The 24316-nt window shown below is 42.8% G+C and overlaps 2 protein-coding genes across 4 annotated transcripts in view; both read left to right on the forward strand.

The window, feature by feature from the left end:
* LOC119650787 (ankyrin repeat and fibronectin type-III domain-containing protein 1) overlaps positions 1-24316 on the forward strand; it is a 320628-nt gene that overhangs the window by 117990 nt on the left and 178322 nt on the right. For all 3 annotated transcript variants that reach the window (XM_038053902.1, XM_038053903.1, XM_038053904.1), the window contains one exon: positions 1183-1337. In XM_038053902.1, coding sequence (XP_037909830.1) covers positions 1183-1337 — 155 coding nt within the window. The remainder of the gene's footprint in view (positions 1-1182; positions 1338-24316) is intronic.
* LOC119650789 lies at positions 9470-10110 on the forward strand. The gene is made up of 2 exons (XM_038053913.1): positions 9470-9695; positions 9763-10110. Exons 1-2 carry the CDS (start codon positions 9594-9596, stop codon positions 10003-10005), a joined length of 345 nt encoding a protein of 114 aa, XP_037909841.1. The 5' UTR covers positions 9470-9593; the 3' UTR covers positions 10006-10110.

Here is a 24316-nt window from a genome sequence, read left to right on the forward strand (position 1 = left end):
GGTCCATCGACTTTTTCATTCCCCTTCGATTTTGTCGAGTCGATTGTCGGAGCTCGCACTTGGGGACCTGCTTTTTCTCTTCGACCATTTGTCCGTCTGTCTGTCTGTCTGTCACACGCATTTTTCTCGGAATTCTCACATAATATATGCATATATTACGAGCTACATACTAATGAGGCAAATGCACACTCACATGTCTTTATATAAGAAATACACAAAACCTTTTATACCTGAAACGTCAAGCCTCCGGTTTCCCGACTTGTTCAACTTCTCACAGGTGACCCCAGGGTCTTGAAAAGTGTAGGCTCGCTACTATAAGATGATATCAGAAGGGATTAGAGGGCTTACGTAAGTAAATAGTTAACAACACAAAATCTAACACTCATGCTACCATCGTCAAATCATCTAGAGGAACTGACTAGAACCAGCCGATTCATGAAGCGTTTCTATATTTCATCAATTTTGAACAATCTGAACTGAATACCAAAGGCAAACATACAGAAGTTATACTGGAAAGTAATCCATTAAGCCGCAGATTTTGAAATAATTGTGTACAAACTCGAGTACCAGTTTCTAAGGATTACTCAATGACTGAGTGTACATGTTTTCCTGACTAAACTTATGTGAGGCCCATTTTCACCAATTTATTTCTGAAAATCCTTGACACAGATACATCCTAGAGACCCAAACTGGGAGATTTGGAACCAATTTTATTAGGAGGCAATCGAATTTATCCGATTTTAATTCAAAGCGACTAGGTAAATGCCTCTCAAGCTGTCTTTGCCAATACTTCACATCCTACACACGTAGTAAATCCTCACTCACTTAAAACACTGTGCATAATAGAGCAGTCCCTAAAATTCCGTTTGTACCCACTTGTCGTGTTTCGCGACTTCAACGACGGCATTGGGGGAAACTCTGCCGTACCATTATCCTGCAGACACGTTGGCGTTCCCCCATACCAAAAGAAGTCAATGGAGTGCAATTGAATCAATCTGATAACAGCACCCTCCCCAGGCAAACAAACCATGCGAGAGTGGGTGCCTTATAGTAGGTAGTGATTAGAAAACGAACAAATAAAGCTGCTGGGGACTTGCTCCTTTGTGCTTTCTGACTTTAATCATTAAATTAATTGAAGTGTTTTGCCATCCACTCTTTGATTTTCATAATTTTTCTTTTCAGAGCTGCACAACAAGCTGCGGCAGCGGTTGCAGCCCAGACCAAATCGTGTAGGAATGGACCACCACCGTTGCTGCGCTCCAGGACCTTACCAGCGATTGTGGTCCCTGGCATTTCCATCCTACAAGCGCAAATCGACCCGAATCGATTATCGACAGGTGAGTTATGTTGGCTTTCGTAGCTATTCCAAACCGAATCCCTGTTACGTAATTGTGGTTATGCAACATTATGAGATAAGGAGTAATTAACCTCTCAGGATTACAAAGTTATACAAAGTCAGTACTGAGAAAAATGAAATCGAATCCTTTTTCTTTTCGCCTCCCTATTGCCCCTAATCTAATGTCCTGAAAGCTTAATATATTTAGGATTCGCTAAATTATTTCGCAGCTAATTGAACTGAAATTGATAAAAGGGTGAAGCATCTACATTGGTCGCTTCGTAGAAGCCAGCTGCATTAAAGGAGTTCGTAACCTGGTGCGCTCGGTTTATTATTAAAAATTATTAAGATTGAAAAAAAGGTAATAAATAGAAAAAATACCAGAGACGAAAAAAATGGTCCAAATTACGGAATTCTCGCATCTCACCTTCAGGAATTCATGTTGATGGCACATTCCTTGCGTTCATATGATTCATGGCGAAATTCAGACATTTTGCAGAAATTTTACTCCCGATGTACTTGGTGGTGGGTGAAGGTCCTTATTGCAGGTCTTTTATGTGCTGAGATACTCATCGTAAAGTCAAAGTTTATTTGCAAAATTTCGCTTCCTCGCATTTTATCATGTAGTTAACGTCACAATATTGCAAAACAAACTCAATTATTGCTTACTACTCCGAACTCGGAGTACAACAAACTTCTACGTTCTTGAAAGAGCAATAAATATCTGACGAAATTGCAAACACTATGGCTTCTTGAAAAGTGTTTCTCGTATGGAAGGTATTGATTTTAAAAATAACTTTAAAATAAAATAATCAAAGCATACGACATGAAAAATGTGCAACGAAATTGAATTGAATTTTGAAATTGTTTTATACATAATTGCAAACAATCCTGAATAACGTAAATATATATTTCCAGTTTGATTGTATTAATCAAGTTGTCAATAAGACATAGGGGTATACCACATTTCTCAAAATCCTACGAAGCGCCTATATAGAGCACGCCGATTCTTCGTCGAAGGAGACCCTTCCCAGCTGTAGTCTTTTTAAATCTGAGCAAACTAGAAAGCTGCATTGTCATCTGCACTTTGTTCTTCTCCCTTGCATTCATCATCATCATCATCAATGGCGCAACAACCGGTATCCGGTCTAGCCCTGTCTTAATAAGGAACTCCAGACACCCCGCTTTTGTGCCGAGGTCCATTATCCACAATTCGATATCCTTAAAAGCTGTCTTGGCGTCCTGACCTACGTCATCCCTCCCTCTCAGGTAGGGTCTGCCTCGACTTTTTTTTCTATAATAGATATTGCCCTTATAGACTTTCTGGGCTGGATCATCCTCATCCATACGGATTAAGTGAACCGCCCACCGTAACCTATTGAGCCGGATTTTATCCACAACTTGACAGTTATGGTATCGCTCATGGATTTCGTCGTTATGTAGGCTACCGAATCGTCCATCCTCATGTAGGGGGCCCAAAATTCTTTGGAGGATTCTTCTCTCTTGCTAAGAACCCAAGTTTCGAAGGAATACATCATGTACGGTAAGAGCTTTGACCCTACGTTGAGACGTTTCGAACGAAACAGTTGGCTGCGAACAACCGTGCGCGGATTTCATCATCATAGCTGTTATCGGTTGAGATTTTTGACCCTAGATAGGAGAAATTTTCAACGGTCTCAAAGTTGTGGTTTCCTATCTTCAATGTTTTCGTTTGACCAGTACGATTCGATGTTGTTAGTTCTTTGGTTTTTGGTGCTGACGTTGCCACCATGTACTTCGTCTTGCCTTCATTGATGTGCAGCCCAAGATCTCGCACCGCCTGCTCGATCTGAATGAAGGTTGACATCTCGGGTTGTTCTTGCCATAATGTCAATACCGTTAGCGTAGGCAAGTAGTTGGCTGGACTTGAAGAGGATGGTGCCTCTTAAATTTCCATCAGCATCGTGAATCACCTTCTCCAAGGCTAGGTTGAAGAGGGCGCATGATAGGGCATCCCCTTGACATAGACCATTGTTGATGTTGAGTGGTCTCGAGAGTGATCCTGCTGCGCACATTGGTCAGGGTCAGCCTAGTCAGTCTTATTAATTTTGTCGGGATACCGAATTCTCTCATGGCCGTGTATAGTTTTACCTTGGCTATGCTATCATAGGCGGCTTTAAAGTCGATGAATAGATGGTGCAACTGTTGTCCATATTCCAACAGTTTTTCCATCGTTTGCCGCAGAGAGAAATTCTGATCTGTGGCCGATTTGCCTGTAGTGAAGCCTCTTTGGTATGGACTAATAATGTTCTCAGCGAAGCCGGATAGCCCCGCCTAGCAAGATAACAGAGAATATCTTATAGATGGTTCTCAGCAACGTGATACCTCCATAGTTGCTGCACTGCGTGATATCCCCCTTTTTATGTATGGGGTAGATAATGCCTCTTTGCTAGTCATCAGGCGTTGATTCACTGTCCCACACTTTAAGCATCAGTTGAGGAACCGCTTAGTGTAATCGGTCGCCTGCATATTTAGCCAATTCGGCTGTAATTCCATCGGCTCTTGGAAATTGGTGGTTTTTAAGCCGCTGGATTGCGCGGATTGCTTCTTCTATGTTTGGTGATGGCAGTATTTGTCCGTCGTTTTCAATTGGCGGGACCTCCAACTCGCCAATATTTTGGTTGTGAGCAGTTCATGAAAGTACTCAACCCATCGCTTCAATATTCCCATTCTGTTGGAAATCAGATTTCTTTCTTTGTAACGGCAGGATGAGTATCGAGATGTATAAGGCTTCATCCTGCTGATTCGTTGGTAAAACTTCGGCGCCTGGTGCGGTTTCTCCCTGCAGTTTTCAAATTCACAAACCTGTTGGTTCTCCCAGGCTTCCTTTTTCCTTCTGTGAAGTCGCTTCTCCCTTCGACGGAGGTCTTGATAGGTCTCTACGCGTGCCCGCGTTCTTCAAAAACGCAACATTATTCGGTATGCAACATTCTTCCGTTCCATAGCTAGCTTATATTCATCGTCAGACCAGCCGTTCCGACTTTTCTTGCAGTTGATACCAAGTATGTGTGTAGTCGTACTAATGATAACGTTCTTCAGGTGGTTGGGTAGATCATTTGTGATGCTTCATTTCTAGGACATCTGTTGGCTGCGGTTATTGCGACAACCATCCCCCCTCCCCATTATAAGTATTATGGAAGGCTGTGCTATGAATGGCTTCAATCTTCACTCCCACCTGATTGTCAGAGGGGATTGTAGGTGGTGTCGTAATTCGAGCTCGGAGTACTATGTCAACGGGATAGTGATCCGAGTCTACATTGGCCCCACTATATGTTCTGACATTCATCAAGGCTGAGATCAGCACGTGGTCAATTTGGTTCAAAGTGGTCCCGTCTGGAGAGGCCCACGTATGTTTGTGGATCGCTTTCCGCGCAAACCACGTATTTACAACAACCATTCCGTGCGATACTGTAACTGAGTAATCCGCAGTCCATTATCATTGGTATCCCTATGTAAGCTATGGGAGCCAATGTATCGCCTGAATTCGGGCTTACTTGACTATTGCAATCTCCAAGTATGATTTTAATATCATATCTGGGACAGGCTTCGAGGGTCCGCTCAACTGCCTCGTAGAAGGTATCCTTCTTCGACTCTGCAGAAGCGTGAACATTAAAGAGGCTTATATTTCTAAATTTGCCTCGCAAATGCAGACTGCATAGCTTTTCGCTTATATTTTCAAAGCCGATAACAGAAGCGTTAATTTTTTGGCTGACTAAGAAACCTACTCCGAGTACATGGTTTACTCGATGGCCGCTATAATCTGTGGTATAGTGGCTCTTTTCCAAAAAACCATCTCTTGCATCTCTTAAAACGCTGTTATACCAGCCTTATAGTGGAACAGGGTATCGGCTGAGCAGCATTCGGTCTGTACACGTTCCATGAGAAAATGTGCAAACTCTTATTCCGTTGTCCTTGCCAGGTTCGTCGTTTTATATTCCATCCTGCCCGAGGCTCCTTCTGTGGCTTAGTAACTTTGGTTTTCCGAGTAGGGTTGTCAGCCCTTCCCAACCCACAATCTGGAGGAGGTAAAATTTGTACCGTTTGTAGACGCGGGAGACTCACCTTCATCCTTCTCCGTCTGCAGTTTTTCATTAATAAAGAACTCCCAGCGATCACCACGTAGTGATGGAGATAGGATTTGGTAGTAGAGCTGTTGGTGTTGGTTCAGGAGGCGTTTCACAGGTTTTATGCTCCATCATGGGTATCAATCCACGTTTCGCCCTGGGACCTATACTACCTTTTGACTGTTCAATAGAAGTGCCATTTTTAAATCATCATCATCATCAACGGCGCAACAGGCGGTATGGTCTAGGCTTGCCTTAGCAAGGAACTCCAGACATCAAGGTTTTGTGATGAAATTGACTAATTCCATATCCTTAAAAGCTAATTGAAGTCCTAGCCTATGCCATTGCCTCATCTCAGACAGGGGATACCGTACCTCCTTTTTCTAGCATCCATATTGTGATTATCGACTTAACCACCTTTCAGACCCAGGTTAAAATACGTATACTTTTTCCCTGGTTATGCTATCAGAAGCGCCTTGAAATTGGCGAAAATATGGTGCAATCGATGATCATAATCCAACAGCTTTTTCATCGCATACCGCTGAGAGAAAATTTAATTTGTTGCCGATTTTCTAGGAGTTAAATCTCTTTGGTATCGGTCTTAGGCTTAGCAAAATAGCGAAGAATATTTCATATGCACAGCGCTTGGCGTAATTGGTCATGTCCATTTTTAACCAGTTCGGCTGTTATTCCATCCGCTCCACACTACCATTGTTGAGGACCGTGAAATATGCGCACGGTCCTCAACAATGGTAGTGTGGGTCCCCAGTATACTGGTCTTCTCTAACTCGAGCAAGAATTCCAACGATATAAGCTCACCAGAAATTTGGATATTAGAGCATCCTTCAGATCACCAACTCGACCATGGATTCCTTGGAAAATTTCTAGATATATCCTAGGTAGAAGTCTGATTCGACAATAGCTTGGTTGCTACGTGGCTCGTGATGGCAAACCAAATTCCACACGAACATCCATATGGCTATTCCATATAGCTAAACATGTCTACTTTCCATAACAAACGTCGTCAGTGTCAGTATACAACTTGATGTCATCTAAGTACATCATCCCCCTGCGGGATGGGTTCTGAGGTATTAGTATCCTCAGATGGAGATACTGGTAAGGCAATATGCTACCTTTCCATGACTGTCGCCAAAACTTTATTAGTTTGAGATCAACGAGGCACAGACTTAGGACATAGATTAGCCAGGTATACGTACGTCATCCCCCTGGAAAATGCCCCTCCGTATTTGGATGGGCTCTAAGGTATTAGTACCCTCAAATGGACGGACTGGCAAGGTAATATGCCACTTTTCCACGACTATCGCCAAAAACTTTATTAGTTTGGGATCAATGAGCTAAATACTTAGGACTTAAATAATGGTGGGTCCAGAACCAGCTCTTGGAATCCGACCATCTACTGTCAAGTCTGCTCTGAAAGGTGAAATTGCAAGGAGTCACGCAACCGAGTGGAGAAATTTGGACTCTTGCCGGCAAGCGAAAATCCTTGTGAAGGAGCCTAGGGCCACTAGAGCGGCATTTTTGTTGTCCCTTAAGAAGTGGGACATGAAAACCCTAGTAGGGCTTTTGACGGGACACTGCCCCTTAAACTACCATATGGAAAAGATTGGGGTAGTGGTTTCGGCTGTGTGCAGCCAATGTGAGGAGGAGGAGGAAACTGCCCTGCACTTTTTATGCAGCTGCCCGGCATCCTCAGATCTCAGACGAAGACACCTTGGCAAGGTTTTCTTCAATGAAGAATCTGCACACTCTCTGCCTCTTGAGAATGTTCTCAGATTCGCTAAAGCCTGCGAACACCGTAGGCGGGAAGCCATTGAATAGGCAACTTACGGGGATAGTACAATGGGCCTAATAATGGCCTGAGTGCTCGGAGCTGCGGCTCCCCCCATTTAACTAAACTAAACTAAACTAGGACATAAATAGGCCAGGTGTATGGTACCGCAAAATGCATTCTCGGCATTGTGGCATGGCGGGTACCTTCGGTGGTAATTCACTCAGTATATAAAGGATGATGGGCTGATGACCTCCAAATTCCAGCCCGATAACAGATCTAAAAAAGTTCCGCTGGTGCCTCGCCTACAATGTATTCTGAACATGTTTGGAGTGATTTTCTCTCGAACGACTCCGACGTTCCAGACGAATTTTTCCTGGACTTTCGGTCACTCAAACCAATAACGTGACAGCGGATCTTCTGGCCGTGAAATGTAATAGCCACAACTGCACCACAATACAAAAGTGATTGTAGTTGCAGTAGCGACATGTAAGCACACAGCCGAAATCCAATCTCATCATTGATTTGAGATAGGATTCTCGGAGTTGCTACAGATGCATCAAGCCTGCGAAAACCTGGTCTATGCAAAGGATCAACTTCCGTGAACTCTATACACGCTCTCTGAAATTCGTCTCAAACCTCTGCGAAGACTTCAGCCGGACGGTAAAGGTGAAGTCCTGCAGTGAGTATTGAAAATATTGCCGCAGTGCAGGGCGGTGTTGTTGATACCGCTCGACGAATCTCTGGTGCAACAACAAGGGGTAAGACGTTGTACCTATCCGCGCCACTATTATCTCGTAGTAGGAGTGGACAATAAAGAGGTAAATATTCTCAATCTGTTTTATCCACCGCCCACGTGAACCTGCGAAGTGGTTGTCAAAGATTGTGGTGAAGTAAACGCATGTTCGCATGCCCGGGCATCGTGGTGTCTAAAAGTCGAATCACCCCACTATTAGTGGTTTTGACACCGTGCTATCCATTACGGAAACCCAATTTAGCCAACAAGTCAGACGACTTCCGCCGGTTATCCGTACCGGACCTTGATTTCTCCTTCTCATCCGATGACTTTGCATTTTATATCAATCTGCCAGATGTAGTGGTAGCTTTGTCACTGAGTAATCTGCCAGACTACAGAGTTCCTACACTTTCCTCACCTGCCTCCTGAGACATTGCGGCTAGTATGCAGATATTCTATCTGAAACTAAAGGATTCCTTCACAACCAGGCTTAGGACCGACTACTGTGGAGTTATCCTCGTCAAGTTTCAATGAGACTATCCTTCAGTTTTAATGTCATCACACTTAATGCTGTACAGCTGGACAGCCAGAATATGGATGCAAATACCCGGGATAATGAGAATATGAATTCGAACCCAGAGTAATGAGATCGACAGCTGATGCGCACTCATCTCGACCATCGTACTCGTCAAAGAACAAAATAGTGATAATATTTGCATTTGTGCCAAGGACGTCCCAGTCGGTATGCCACATTGCGTTCTTAACTCTTATCTGAGAAAATCAAATACTTTACAATTTATCATTCTAGTTGAACCTAAAAAGATAAAACCTTTCAAAAAGCAAGTTTTTGGTAAAAGTTTAGAATTTAATGCTTTAAAAAAATTTTTCCTTTCTAGAATATTTCATAAATGTCAGCTCCAACTATAAGATACTAATATACAAATGGTGTGTGGAACATTTCAGCAATATTGAAAATGTATTTTGTTTGATAATTGAGGGAGCCCTAGGTCCGCATCGAGTTGATGTCCGAAACGATCAATTAGGAAGAAACTTTCATTTCAAAAGAATAAGTAACTGTTTCGTCCGGGCATCAGACGCTACCTTACCTTTACCCTGGAAGCAGTGTGACCAAAGTCGCTATTGAAAAAGTTATTTTTGAGTAGCCGGGGCGACCTGATTTCCCTGAGCAGGCTAGGGCATTGTGATTTTTGACGAACCAGTGGAAAACCGATTAGAATCAAATACAATTATAGAATACCACTTTATATAAATATCCATAAACGCAAATCTGTAAGTAAACAATGAAAATCAAAACTGAAATTTGGCATGAATTTAATTAAATAGCAAATCGAAACAGGACCACGCTAATTAAGCACAGCAACCACTTAACTACTACAAACACGAAAGGTATATTTTGTCCGTGAATGAAGTTGCAATAGCTTCCGGTGCCAAATTAATTTCATCCCCCTTCAAACACCTTGTTCAAATTGGGTAGCTCGTATTTGCGGTAATCAATTTACCATGTTAAAGCTACGCTGACAAGTTCATTTCAGTTTTCCGCTGACAATTTATCATAAATGTTAATATTGGATTATTAAAAAATTCTCAGTAAAAAATATACATAAATCAATGGCAGATAAAAATGGAGAGATTGTTATGGACGCACTGCGCGCTCTGAACGGCCCGTCTACCCTCAGTTCTGTCGTAAGGCAAATTGCCAATCGTCACCAGGTTTTATTAAAATTTCAATCATATAATGTTCACCAGTAAATAATCCGGTAATTAACGTATTGTTCAGGTGCAACCATCATATATCAAAGAACCCGTAAAAATGGTCCTTGAAAAGGGTGTCGAATTTGGCTTCATTCAAAAGAATGGTTTTCGATATAAGGCCGATTTAAATTATGATGACCCGGAGCCAGGCCCCGAGGGTAGTTTTCCTAACCCAGCAGAGGCAGGCGGACGACGTAGACGGAGATCATCAAGCCGCAAACGACGTTCACGGAGCCGTAGGCGATCTAAATCTCGCAGGCATAGATAATAGTGGAGAATCTGATATTTTGGTTCAATGTACATATGTTGTGGACCATATTTTTTGGAGACGTTTGACTTTCGTTGTTTAAAAAAGGCATATCGCCACACTTAATGATACGAATATTTATAATTGTACAAATTGAAGCGGCAAATAAATGCATACTCACATTGTGTTTCCCAAAATTATATGAAATCTGGATTAGGGAATCTAGGATTATAGAAAATCTTTCTGTGGCTTCTTTACGTCCAGTTTCGGTAGTCCGTCTAGGTCTGGAGCTTTCATGTTTCCTATTCTACGGCGAGTTTGAAACAGCTCCTCTCTGGTGATTGATAAAGTTGTCGTCACATTCTGAAGTCGCTGAAAACTGTCAGTGCCCTTCTTTTGCGAAGCGAAATAACCCCTGAATGATTTTCAATAATACGCTAGGGCACGTGATCTGCAGAGATAAATGGTCTCTAAATTACGATTACGATTCTATAAGCACTCCCTTACGGGTTTACGTGTGTCTCCAAGCAGTGCTCCTTAGAACATTCTCTCTTGCTTCGCTGGATGAACGGCTTGACGGTTTTGCGGGCTTCTTTATATCTGTGCTCTTTTTGCCCCTATTCGATCTTAACTATCGCTCTCGGAGCCGTTCGACTGGATATTTGACAGGCTGATTGATGGCTGGTCAATTCACTATTTCTCCAGTAGTTGGATCTTCTATTGGCGAATGTGCATTTCCTAGCCATAGACGCGTCAAATACTTACTGATGCATTATGTTACATGGACATCTCCTTCCGTAGATTCGCTTGTTTTATTAGGTTCTCTAAACATACCTCTATGAAGGTCTGCTCATCCAAAACTTTGGCAGATCAGCTTGACATCCTTCTCGATTTCGGGCATTTTAATTCTCTGCTCATGACTCGCCTCATAGTTCAAAGAAAATCGCCACCAGGACATACCACGTGTCAATGAAGGGCTGGGAAAGGTTAGCCAGAAACCACTTTCCGAAAAGTGTTGACATTACCTTTGGTGGACAGAAATATATCGAACTGCGGAGCGCGAACAGCTTCTAACAGACCGCATCCCTTTACACTTATTTCTCTGGTACCTCACTCAAAAAACCAAGCGTTGAAGTTATGGGAAATCACCTTTGGACCTTGTCCCCTTGCATAGAGAACAAGATTGTTCAGCATTTTCTCAAATTCAGACAGTGTCAAGCTTGGTGGGGTAGTAGCAGTACACATATACGCCACTTATCTTCGCCCATACAAAGCCAATGGTTGCCTGAATCATAATATATTGTAGAGCACATCAACCACTGACCGCCGCTCTACCAGTAGAATCTGTGACACCTTGGAATGAATACACTTATTTGACTAAATCTCATTCTTTCATTGCAGTCAGCGTCTTCCTAAATTCCAGCCATTGATTACTTGGAGCAAGATGCCGGTTATCCAGTCCCACCTTTCTTCGCACAATATATATTTGAGGCCCCTGTTGTACTCAGTGGCAGTATGGCCATTTTCCCCTCATCTCCGCTTCGGACGGGTCGATCAATGCCGTTGGTGTATTCTTCCGCAAAATGCCGGAAAATGAGGCACTCAAAGTACCTCTTTAGTGAGATATGTTCTTTTAAATGCAGACAACCCATCCAATCTGAACTTTTCGGACCACCAACAACTGGCTATGTGAGTCCGCCATAGACTTTTCTTAAACTCACAATAAACTCGTCCGCAAGTTCTTCTTCAACTTGAATTGTTTCTTCAAGTCAGTGGAGATTCCTCCTTTCGATGTCACTTCATAGAGATCCTTACACTATATGTAGAACTTATGTTTTTGGCCACACACTGCTGCCTTTCGTCAAGTAATTCTGTAACTTGAATACGGGAAACAGCATCATCATATTAGATCTTTTCAGCGCGAACATGACATCTCTTTTCTGAGGCCCTCAGACACTGTTGACATTTTAGGTCGCGATTGGCTTTGACCTTTTTGAGCACCTTCGCGTTGGGCAGATTGGCCTTATTGGAGATATCAATCTCCTCTTTGCGGATTCGCTCTTTTGCTTTCCTTTCCGCTTTTTTGTTGGAAATCTTTGTCCATCCATTGTTTTAGTTCCACTTGTGTTGCGCTGCGTTTAACATACGTGCGTACTTTGGCCCCATGCTCTTCCCATTCTGAACTTGTCATTCCAGTTTTCGCATGTCTTCGTATGTCTTTTTTCCTTAGGCGTTTGCTGATTATTCTCTCTTTCGCGTAGTCTTATGTTAGGCTGTAATTCGACAGCAGTACCGTTAGGCGTCATTTGAGTCGCTGTGATACTATTTGGACAGCAGATATAGGATTTTCCTTAGAATTTTTTTTCTTCCTCCTACGATTTATTTAAGAGGATTCTAATAGCTTTTACAAGATTCTTTACGGCTTACACGTTGTGCTTGTCCTTGATAAATTCAAACATCGCAACTCTCACCACAAGCAGGACAAAGCATAATTCCTCCGGATCTCGGCTCCATTCTCTATGAGTCTCGACGAAGTTACTTCTTTTGTACGCTCCTTCACCTTTGACATTCCCTGTATTGTGTCTATTTATCTGCCTGTCCGCGTGTTGTACGCACTTTTTCTCCTAAACGGTGATACGTACCAACACCAAATTTGGTATAAAGGTTGAAACTGTAAACGCCGAGACATGCACTGAATTACATTGTTCTACATTGAACCTATGGGGTGACAAATGTTTATGTAAACGAATACATACATGTGGGGTATTAAATGGAGCGTCTGGATTAATACTTTTCGAACAAAATATTAGTTTTGGCATTAGTTGCAAAAGGAACGAGTGCAGGGATCCAAAAGGGGTCAATTACTTCCGAAAAATCTGAAAAAAATGCTCGTGGCTCATGCAGGTGGTATCTACTCTGTTTAATTAAAGTTAATAATCATCATTATCCACGGCGCAACAACCGGTATCCGGTCTAGGCCTGCCTTAATAAGGCACTCCAGACACCCCGACTTTGCGTCGAGGTCGACCAATTCGATATCCCTAAAAGTCGGCTAGCGTCCTGACACACGCCATCGCTCCGTCTCAGGCAGGGTCTGCCCCGTCTTCTTTTCTACCATAGATATTGCCCTTATAGACTTTCCGGGCTGGATCATCCTCATCCATATGGATTAAGTGACCCGCCCACCGCAAGTTGTTGAGCTGTATTTTATTCACAAGCAGACGGTTGTGGAATCGCTCATAGATTTCGTCGTTATGTAGACTACGGAATTGTCCATCCTCATGTAGGTGGCCAAAAATTCTTCGGAGAATTGCTCTCTCAAACGCGGCCAGTTTGTCTTGCTAAAACCCAAGTCTCCGAGGAATACATGAGGACTGGCAAGATCATAGTCCTGTGCAGTAAGAGCTCTGACCCCATGGTGAGACGTTTCTAGCGGAACAGTTTTTAAAAGTTGAAATAGGCTCTGTTAGCAGCCAACAACCATGCGCAGATTCCATTGTCATAACTGTTATCGGTTGTGATTTCCGACCCCACATAGGAGAAATTTTCAACGCTCGCAAAGTTGTAATCTCCTATCTTTATTGTTCTCTTTTGACCAGTGCGTTTTGATGGTATTCGTTCTTTGATTTTTGATATTGACGCTGTGATCATGCACTTCGTCTTGCCCGCGTTCTCAATCAGGATCAAAGTAGATTGTATATCTCGGGTTATTCTTCCCATAATGTTAATATCGTCAGCGTAGACCAGTAGTTGGGTGGACTTGAAGAGGATGGTGCCTCTTGCATTGGCATCTGCACACGGATCACTTTCTCCAGGGCCAGGTTAAAGAGGACGCATGATAGGGCATCCCTTCTCTTAGACCGTTGTTGATGTTGAATGGTCTATGTTATCATAGGCGGCCTTGAAATCGATGAAAAGATTATGTAACTGGTGTCCATATTCCAACTGTTTTCCCACCAGATGCCATAGAGAGAAAATCTGATCTATTGCTAATTTGCCTGGAGTAAAGCTTCTTTGGTATGGATCAATGATGTTCTGGGCGTATGAGGCTATCCGACCTAGCAAGATAGCGGAGAATATCTTATAGATGGTACTCAGCAACGTGATTTCTCTATAATTGCTGCACTTCGTGATATCTCCTTTTTTTTGTATGAGGCAGATAATGCCTCGTTGCTAGTCGTCAGGCATTGACTCGCTGTCCCCCTCTTCCCCCCCGCCCCCGCTTATATTTGCAAAGCCAAAACTAAAGGCTTACTAAGACACCTACTCCGACCACATAGTTTACTGGATGGCCGCTATAATATCATATATGGTGCATCTTTTGCAACGCTGTTACATCAACCCTATATTGAGACAGGGTATTGGCTAGCTGCTTACCCGCATTCGGTCTGTACAGGGAGCGCACGTTACATGAGAAAATGCGCAAATCGTTATTCCGTTGTCGTTGCCGGATTCGTTATTGTAAAGTCTATACAGTCCTTCTGTGGCTTCCTAACATCGGTTTTCCGTGTAGGGTCCAACCCTACCCAACCCCCAAACTAGAGGACCAATTGGTACAATTTGTCCCATTTTTAGACGCCTGAGACTTGCCTTCGTCCTTCTCCGTCTGCAGCTTTTCGGTAAGGAAGGGCTCTCAGCGGTCACCACGTGGAGGTAGGGATATGGTTTGGTAGTAGATGTGTTGGTCTTGGGTACCAATCCACGTTTCGCCCTGGGACCTATACTATACACTTTAGTTAATAATAGTACATTATTAGACGTTGAAAATTTTTCAACCCCTCGCAAATTCATCCTAATAAAATCTTGCAGTACTATAAATTTTAATATGGAGGACCATGCCGGTTTGGGAGAAATCTTGTTATTATTAACAATTTTATCAATGTCATATTGAATTAAATATTACTTATTCTAGCACTACAACCAGAAGGCAGCTCCCGAAACTGCGGTTGGTAATAGTAGTTTGGTGCTCAGTGCCCTACGACCTACGTTTATCCGGCCATTTGCCATTATCCTTATCAGGATCACGCTAGAACTAAATACGTTAGCTCTAATGGGTGCAAATGTTTTATTATCACGCTAACAGATAACACGTCGTTGACGTATTCCAGAATCTGGGCTTTCTCAGCTGTCGAAACGTAAAGGCCATGATTATCCACGACATTCCTCAAGAGTTGGCCTCACATAGAAACTGATGAGGCACCGACGGGCAATGTATTATTTGGGTCAGTCGTACGTATCATATTAAAGACTTATTTCTGTCAGATAGCTGCCAACCTAAAAGGGATAGATATCCCAAGAAAAATTAAAAACTAAATTATTATTTAAATTGAACTTTTTTAATTTTTTTGAAATAGCTATCCCTTTTAGGTTGGCATCAGCCACCTAGCATTGTCCTTCATCATCGTCCGATCATTAAATACTGAAACTCCACTGAAGTGCTCCATCAGCACGCATTCGCATGCCCTGTGCTAGCCAGGCTCTGGAATGTCGGTAGCTCATTTTGGGTACTTTAGTCCTAACGTGTCATTTGTCCTTCAACCGAATCTTAATGGTAAAGCTCAAATTAAAAAAATACCGGCTCCACAACCCGCTTGGGGTCGTAAAACTCGATACCTGAGAAGAGAAGAGAGAAGATCGGCTGCGATTCATAGCTTCAATCCGTGTTTCCGTGTCTCTGATTTTTAAGAGGCGCAGCTTTCCTGGTTCCCTCCATTGTTTGGTATCCTCAGATCAGAAAAAAATATAGAATGCCCGTTCATATTTAGGGTGGGAGAAAAAAATTAAAAAATTCTATTGATGATTGAATGAATAGAAAATAAAATAAATGCCGAAAAAATCAAATCGTCAGACGCTGCCTCACCTCTGTCCTGGGAGCAGCGTGAACGAAGCGGCTCGCACATGTTAAGTGCTCCTTTATATAATTCGTAGAACATAACATGGTCAAGCTGCTCTCAGGGCAGAGGTGAGGCAGCGTCTGACGATTTACCTCTGCCCTGGTAAGAAACCGTAAAGCCGTCATCGCCTCATATTTTGGAATTTTGGATGCTAAGCCCTAAACGTGGGGTCCGTGGACCAAAAAAAGAGAGAATAAGTTGCACCCCATTTGGCCCGGTCCAGCATTAAGTTGATGCGGACTTAGGACTCCACAATTCTCCAGAAATAATTTCCGCTCTGGCCAAGCTCTGGTCAATAAGGCGGATTTGCGCTCAATATAATTGGTAGTCATGTTGTGTTCAATGAATTATATAAAGGAGCACTTAACATCTGCGAGCCGCTTCAGTCACGCTGCTCTCAGGCCAGAGGTGAGGCAGAGTTTGAGGATTTGCATCGGGCCTGATAAGAAACCGTAAAGCCATCACCGCCTAATATTTTCCAATATTCCTTCCCCCCTAGAACTTCAATAAAAACATGAAAAGGGATAAACTTCACAACCGAAGAAATCTTTAATTTTGAAGTCGCATGGCTAGAATCTTGTCACCCACTCTACTAGAAACTATTTTTGCTGAATGTTGAAAATGAGATGTGATACTCCAAAAATGTCACTTGATCCACCGCCTGCAGGTCTCAAGACTCTGTTCGATGATTTTTGATTGTCGATGAATTTTAGTGAAAATCCGGCCGATGTCATCCTCACATAGTACTTATTTGACTTCACCCGAAATTGAGAAAGGATTTTGGAGGACTCAGTGGGGTCACATTGGTAGCAGTGAGATTTGGATCGTGACTAGATGCCGGATACCAGTCTACTCAGCTGAAATCAGGCTAATAATCACGGGTGAGCGCAATGCTGACCACATTGCTCCTACATGGTACTGTAATCCTGTGGTATACGGTTACGGTCTTGAATGAAGTGCTCTAACACATTTCAAGTCTTAGATCCACTTGAATTGTCGCGCTAATTTATTAAACTTAAAACACATCACAAATGGGAAATTCCCCCCTTACCCATTTGAGTGAAAGACAATTCCGCTCTTGCTCCGAGTTCACCTTTTACTTATAAATGCGGCGTTTTGGATATTCGCCGAACCAATTACTAAAGGTTCTAATGTAGCTCAATTCCCCACGCTATTTCTTTAAAACACAAAATTACAACGACAGCGAACAAAAAAGAACGACTTTCAGGAGTACACTGCGTCAAATTGCAATGAAATCAAAACTTGGGTGGTGTTCCCGATAAGTCGATTTTGATGTCTCCGACAGCCTTTTTCAATGAGCCGAGCCGTCGTAATATTCTTCAAATAAAACTTTCAATATTGTCCCTCCTTGATGGCCGCCAAAAAAAGCATTTGTTAACTTTCAGTTTGTTTTAAGCAATTAGTACACTTTTAATTAACAGATTCAATTTAATTTTACTAATTACTATCTAAATTCGTGGGAAGATTTCTTCTTCTTGCCTATATAACAACGAAAACGTTGAGCGATACCATGATCGTCTGGTTATAGGTAAAATTTGGCTGAATAAGTTACGGTGGGCGGGTCACTTAATCCGTATGGGTAGGGACGATTCACAGCCCGGAAAATCAATAAGCTAAAGAAGACGTGGCAGACCATGCCTCAGATGGAGCCATGGCGTAGCGCAGGACAACAGACAGCTTTTAGAGATATCGAATTGACGAAGCTCGGCGCAAAACCCTACTAAGGCAGTCCTAGCCCGAATACGAATTTTTACGTGGTTGATGATCATGTTTTTTTCTTCCTAAATTTATTCCACTTCCTCAGGAATTCTTGTTCAAAAACTCCACTTTAGAATAAAATTAAAGTTACTACCAAGAGAAAGCCTGAATGGGAGGACGAAGCTCCAAGTATCAGGTTTGATCGAGCCAGACTCCCTCGCATCACTACAACAAAGAATGTCCAAAATATCGTTTCGCATTAATGGAAAGCTATACACTATTAGAATTGAAAACTGTGCTTATGATGAACTTATACCATAATTTGATGGGCGATCGGAAAACCATTCTGCGTGGCCGGAGAATTTATCCCAAAACCTAAAAACAATTTGCGAAATTGAAAGTCCGCCCGCAAATGCTCAAGCTCCACCGACCTGTTCCGTCAACATGGGCTTGCTTGCTTCTATGCCAGCCAGGCTCCGAAATGTAGGAGGTCCTTTAAACACTCGCTCTTAACCGATACTACCGATGGAAAAGTAAAATCAAAAAATTCACGCGAATCCACACAATCATACACACCTTCATTGGTTTATCTTCCTCAGTTGGTCCAAGCAATGCTAATTTTCGCTTCTGCTCACCCCGACCTTCAACTTCTCATTCAATGTCGACGAATGCTTCCGATTTTTATAGGTTATCATCAAATATTCCTCAAATTTTAAAGATAAGAGGGTTTTGTATTATAATAAAACTCTATAGAAGGAATTTTATAAGGAAAGAAAAGAAAAGATGCTGAGCATGAGGAAATGAATTTTGTCATGAGTGAAGGGCAGCTGGGTTTTCGAGACTGGCCCAGGACCAACATTAATGCAGCTATTTCAAATTGTGGGCTATTAGGAACTTCATACAAGTCCGCTGAAAGGGGTGGGAAAGGGCTGATTTTCCATCCAAACCATCCATGTCTGAAACGCCCACTGTCATTATAATTAATCATTAACTTCTGTCCATGACATTCCACCTGTCTCGCTTGCAGGTTATACATTCAAACGTTCGTCTTAAAACCACATAAATTACATACATAATCACTTATCCTTTAATCTGTAAACATACTCAGCAGAATGTAACCAAATTCTAATTGAACGGTAAAATATTAAGACACCCCAAGCCAAACATCAACTTAATGAACTTTTTAATTCGTCAATACCGCTTCTAGGAGCATCAAGAACATCAAATCGCCCATGGATATTTGTCCGAAATATTATCTTCTACTAATTTTGATAACAATCTACGTAATAGCAGGGAATATTCTAGTTTACCCTTGCAGTGAACCAACCCTTTGTATTTTCTTCCTCATCGAATAATGCGAAAGTCTTCAATGCTCGCAGTATATTATCTGTGGGTCAACGTTTGACCTACTTTTTTATTGAAACTGGTGTAATACTCTGGCCAGACAACCTCTAAGCAGAATTGCTAACGTGGTAGTTTTTACCCTCTTTAACTTATATACGGCGCTAGCTGGGTGGACTTCCATACATTTGATTCGATCTTCTGCAGAATAAAATGGGGAAAAAGTCGTTATCTTAATAAAACCGGGGTCGTATGTTTTGCGAATTGAAATTAAAGGAATCCCACCCTTTCTGCACTTTTTCAAGTTATATGTTCATATCAGCAAAATACGATACGATGTATGTAGTTATGTTTTACGAAGAAAAAGTTCACCCTGCATATTAACGCTTTGTACTATAATTGCAAGTGGGCGTTCGTACTTTCAAGTACATCGATTTGTAGTTTTCTGATTTTCTTGTTTGCCCGATGATGTATGTTGTGCCCCTATTGGAAAAAACATCCTTGATAGCACGTTGAATCTAAGGGCGGATTACATGTACATGCAAAGGGAGGGTTGAAAAAAATTGTTTACAGAATGTGGTCTCATTTTGTGTCAAAAGGAAGTTCTCGATTAGTGCTTTCCCAAGCAGGTCTTCATTTTGGCGTTCATTGTGAAGGGAGACGGCAGGGGAGGGGGTTGTAAAGTTCACGATCATATGCAGGAATCAGTCTCGGAAATTACCCAAACGAAAAATCTTAGAGATTTAGTTTGCACCATTCTTGACATTGATTTGCCCTCAGCAGGGCCTGAGGACTGAAGGCTCTTTCGAAAAAAATGCCATCAACCAAGGAATCTATCTTTAAAGAAATGCAGGATACTTTCAAGGACGTTACTTTATTTTTTCCATATTTTCATACTGTGACGCAAGCTTCTTATCTCATAATAAAATTATTTGCCGCATTTTTTATCACGCTTAGATTGTTGACTGTTGAATAGTTTGACAAAACAGAAAATTTACTGAAAGATAGTAACATTAATAGTCTAGCCCAGGTATTTAGCCAGCTTTACTACTACGTTTTGTAGTATTAATAATTCATATAAGTGCGTTTCTGTACCCGACTTGTGGTGGAATTGAGATAGTGTAGCGGTGAGATCTTCTAACTAGCAATCTTGGCGCCGAAGTTTCAAAACTACTGCAAACCGTATCTTCATTTTTATACCTACATTTAGAAAAATATTTCGATTTAGCCTTAAGTTTGTGGAGATAAATTAATAACGTAAAAAATCGAAAAATCTGATTGTGATGCTTTTCGTCCTTAATTAACATTTCTAATCGTTGAGGACAGTGAACTATTTTGACATTCTTGATTTCTGACATCACCATCCAGCCTTTCTTTTTTTAATGTTTTGTGTAAAACAAAACCTTATTAAAATCGGTTTACTGACTGTCTGCCTTTTTTTTACGGATGGAGGTGGAAATCTTACAAAGACACTGTCGCACCAGGTTACAGCAGCATGTGGGAGTCTCCCCCACTAAAACCACCCCCACTTTCTCTTTCTTCCTCCCCCGCGAACCCGCCGCAAAGCATTACTTCGTGGGGTGAACTGCGCTTTAAGCGACCAAGCCTTCCGTTCTTTCCGTCCTTCTTACGCACTCCGCTTTTCCAAGTTCCTCTTGTATTCTTTTGATTGCGGAGTACGCCAGTTTCCCTCCGACTTCAATATTTCCCCGACGATGTTGGTTTCCAGGAAGTCTTTCAGGCAGAAAAATCGTGGACAATGGAAGATAATATACTCCGAGTTCTCAGGTGTGCAACCACACTCAGGACAAATAGGAGAATCATCCAGCCTGAATTGGTGCAAATACTTCCTGTAACCACCATGTCCTGACAGGAATTGCATCAAATGGTAGTTAATCTCGCCGTGTTGTCGCTGGATCCACTCCTCAATATGGGGAATCAAAGTATGCGTCCAACGGCGCTTCTGCGAGTCGTCCCAGCGGCTCTCGTTTTGCCGCCTTTCGGTATTCTGCATCCTTTTCAGGAGGATTCATTTTCCTTTTTTCGTACAGGCAACGTGTCTCACTTGCCAGAATGTCAATCTACATAACGTTTTACAGGAGTTCCCAACACTGAGCCCTGTGGTACTCCTCCGGTGACGGTGTACTGCTTGGATCCCTCATCCGTAACGTACCAAAGTGTCCTCTCCGAAAGGTAACTGTCGAGGGGCTTAGTCGAATAACTAGGGACACCTGTTTTAGGCAGTGAGATTTTTAACCGCTCCCAACTGGCGGAATTGAATGCATTTTTGATGTCCAACGTCACAACGGCACAGCATTTCTTAGACGACATCGCGTCTCGAGCCAGCTTCAAAACAACGTCTACGGTATCGATCGTTGGGTGGGCTTATCGAAACCCAAACTGTCGCTCCGATAGTCCGTCCTTAGATTCAATGATAGGGAGCAGTCTATTGTAGATGACCCTTTCGAGCATCTTTCCTGCCGTGTCGTTGAGGAAAATCGGTCGGCTTCGGGAGTACAACTAGTTTTTGCCTCTTCCACCGGTCGGGGAAAACTCCTTCTACCATGTATGTTTCAAAAGCGCTAATAAACCAGCCGGGTCTGGTCTTAACAGCGAGTTTAATAGCTCTATTGGGAACAGCATCCAAACCGGGTGGTTTGTTATCACCATTTCTCCGGCAAATTTGCGCAAGTTCCTCCTCAGTTACCGCAGCTGTGGTGTAGACGTCCAATGTTTGCTTGTGTTGTTTGCGCTCCCCTTTATCCGGAGAGAAGGGCGCTATCACGATATTGAGCAGAAGATGCGGGCAGGTCAATTGTGATGTTCGCCTTCTCATCTTCTTCATAACCGTCCTGTACGCTGTTCCCCAGGAGCTTTGGTCGCCTCTGTGCAAAGTTCCTTAAAGCATTCTCGCTTCCTGGTCCTGCTTAGGCCTACCTCGAAGATTCACATATACTTGCCGTTTCTCATCGAAGTTCGGTCTTTCTCTAGATCGTTGGCAGATCCTTCTAGCTCGAAAATATACATCCCGTAACTCCGCGATCTCTTCACTCCATCGATAGTTTGAGCGTCTTTTTGCGAGGATTCACCGCTTCGGCATAGCAGTGTCGCATGTTCTCGTTATGCGTCCCATCATTTGCTCTACCTTTTTTATAGCCGCGCCACCGGGACTTTGGCCTTCCAATAGCATCTTTATGAATGCATCTTCTTCAAACTTTTTCACGGATCAGCCCTGGTTTCCAGCTCCACGCGAACGCACATCGCCACATCGCCCATATCTGATCTGGAGGAAAATTACCTGTTGGTTTCTTTGAGTACAATGTTCACTGACAAACCATGCCATTCTCCTCACCAATGTCGTACTCATATATGTCAAATCGACTATGGCTTTGCTGTCGTCTATTCGACTATAGATCTCTAGCAGCTCGTCCCTGGTGACTGGTGGGATCGGCGTCACATTCATGGCGCGCCGGAAATTGTCAGTACCCCTCTCGCTGGGGAAATAACCCCTGGATTATTTTCAACAAGAGCGGAAGGCACATAATCTGCGGAAATGATCGGCCTCTGAATCGTCCTTTCACGATTTAATAGGCGCTTCCCCAAGGATTTATGTCCGCTTCCGAACAGAGCTCCTTAAAACATTCTCTTTTACTCCGCTGAATGGCGAGCTTGAGGTTCTTGCGGGCTTGCCTAGAGGCATGCTCCTTTTGCCCTTGATCGATCCTACCTATTGTCCTCTGAGCCGTTCATCTGGCTCTGTGACAAATCGATCGAAGGCTACCAAGTTCACTATTCCACCAATAACTGTGTCTTCTAGTGGGGAATGAGCATCTCCTAGGCATCGACGCGTCACATGGTTTAGAGATGCTTTTTGTGACCTGGATAGTTCTATTCGTGGAGGTACCTGCTTTGTTAGGCAGGTCTAAGCACACCTCCATGAATGTTCATTGATCCATCGCTTTTGCTGACCATCCTGACGTTCTTTTGGATTTCGGCTCCCGTGGTGCGGGTCTCCTGCCTTGTGACTCCGTCCTTAGTTCAAAGGTGGTTCCCTGGTGGTCGCTGTGCGTGAAGTTCTCGCTCACTTGCCAGGACAAGTTACACGCCAGGGCAGGGCTGATAAAAGTCAGATTTACAATTGAACCAGATCCTCCTTGCCGATAAGTGTTTCCATCACCTTCGTTGGCTAGAACTATATCCACCTAGGCGAACACTTCTAATAAGCACACCCTCTTACGTTAGTTTTTTTGCTGCCTCACTCGATGGCTCACGCATTAAAGTCACCTCCTATCACTTTTGGACCTTGTCTCTATTGCACTCCTTGACAATATGTCCTTTCCCCCACACCTTCGAAATCGATCGGACCGATCAATGCCGCTAGTGCATGCCTTTGCGAAGTGTCTAAACATTAAGCATTTGAAGCACCTCTTTAAAGAAATGTCTTCCCTTAGGCTGGAAACAACCCATCCAAACCGAATCTTTCCCACGGCCAAGAACTTCTGCACGGACTCCACTTGCAGTCGCATTGTGGCCCTTTGAGTACCGCCATAAGCATTTTTTAGGCTCACGAGAGATTCTTCCCTGAATTCCTACAACTTGAATTGTTGCTTCAAGGCAGTGTGGATTTCTCCCCTGTATGTTACCTCATCAAAATCCTTACACTGGATATAGATTTCATGTTTTTGGAAACGAACCGCCACATTCTCCCCAAGTGAGTTTATAACTTAGTTACGAAAGCGGTCAGTTTTTCCCACGCTGGATTTTTTCAGCCCAAATATGAAATCCTCTTTTTGGGTCCTCCAGATTTTGCTGACATTTCCGCCTAGGTATTTTAGGTCGGGGTCAGATTTCATCTTTTTCTGTATCTTTGCATACGTTAGATTTCCTTTAATGGAGATTACAATTGGCTCCGGGCGAATTCGCACCTTTGGTTTCCTGCTCCTTTTCTTGTTCACGACCTTAGTCCAACTACCGTTCTTATTTTCCTTCGGTTACGCTTCTTTAGCCGACATTCCTACTTTCAGCACTTTGGACCCTTCTGAACTTTTAGTTCCGTTTGTTGGATTAGTCAAGACCGCTTTTTCCTTTTCGGTGCTATTGATTCCCCAAAGCTTCCCCCTCTTTGTCTCGCACTCTCTTACTTGATCGAAGGCCGATGACCTCGTGCTTTGATGTCACTTTGGTTCCCTGTGACACTGTTGGGGCTGGGATATTCGGCTTTTCTTTAGATTTCTTTTCTTCTTCCTGCGACCTATTGTAAAGCACCCTAATGGCTCTCACCATGTTCTTAATGGCTTAGTGCACGTTGTGCTTGGCCTTGATGAATTCGGACAGCTTATCTATTTTAGTCCCAAGCTGCATAAAAGGTAGTTCTTCTG

The sequence above is a fragment of the Hermetia illucens genome, chromosome 3, assembly GCF_905115235.1.
Source record: "Hermetia illucens chromosome 3, iHerIll2.2.curated.20191125, whole genome shotgun sequence".
NCBI lineage: Eukaryota > Metazoa > Arthropoda > Insecta > Diptera > Stratiomyidae > Hermetia > Hermetia illucens.

Coding starts and splice junctions, on each gene's coding strand:
- LOC119650789 (XM_038053913.1), top strand. CDS start 9,594: ATGGCAGATAAAAATGGAGAGATTGTTATGGACGCACTGCGCGCTCTG. Junction 9,696..9,762: donor AAATTGCCAATCGTCACCAG/GTTTTATTAAAA, acceptor CGTATTGTTCAG/GTGCAACCATCATATATCAA.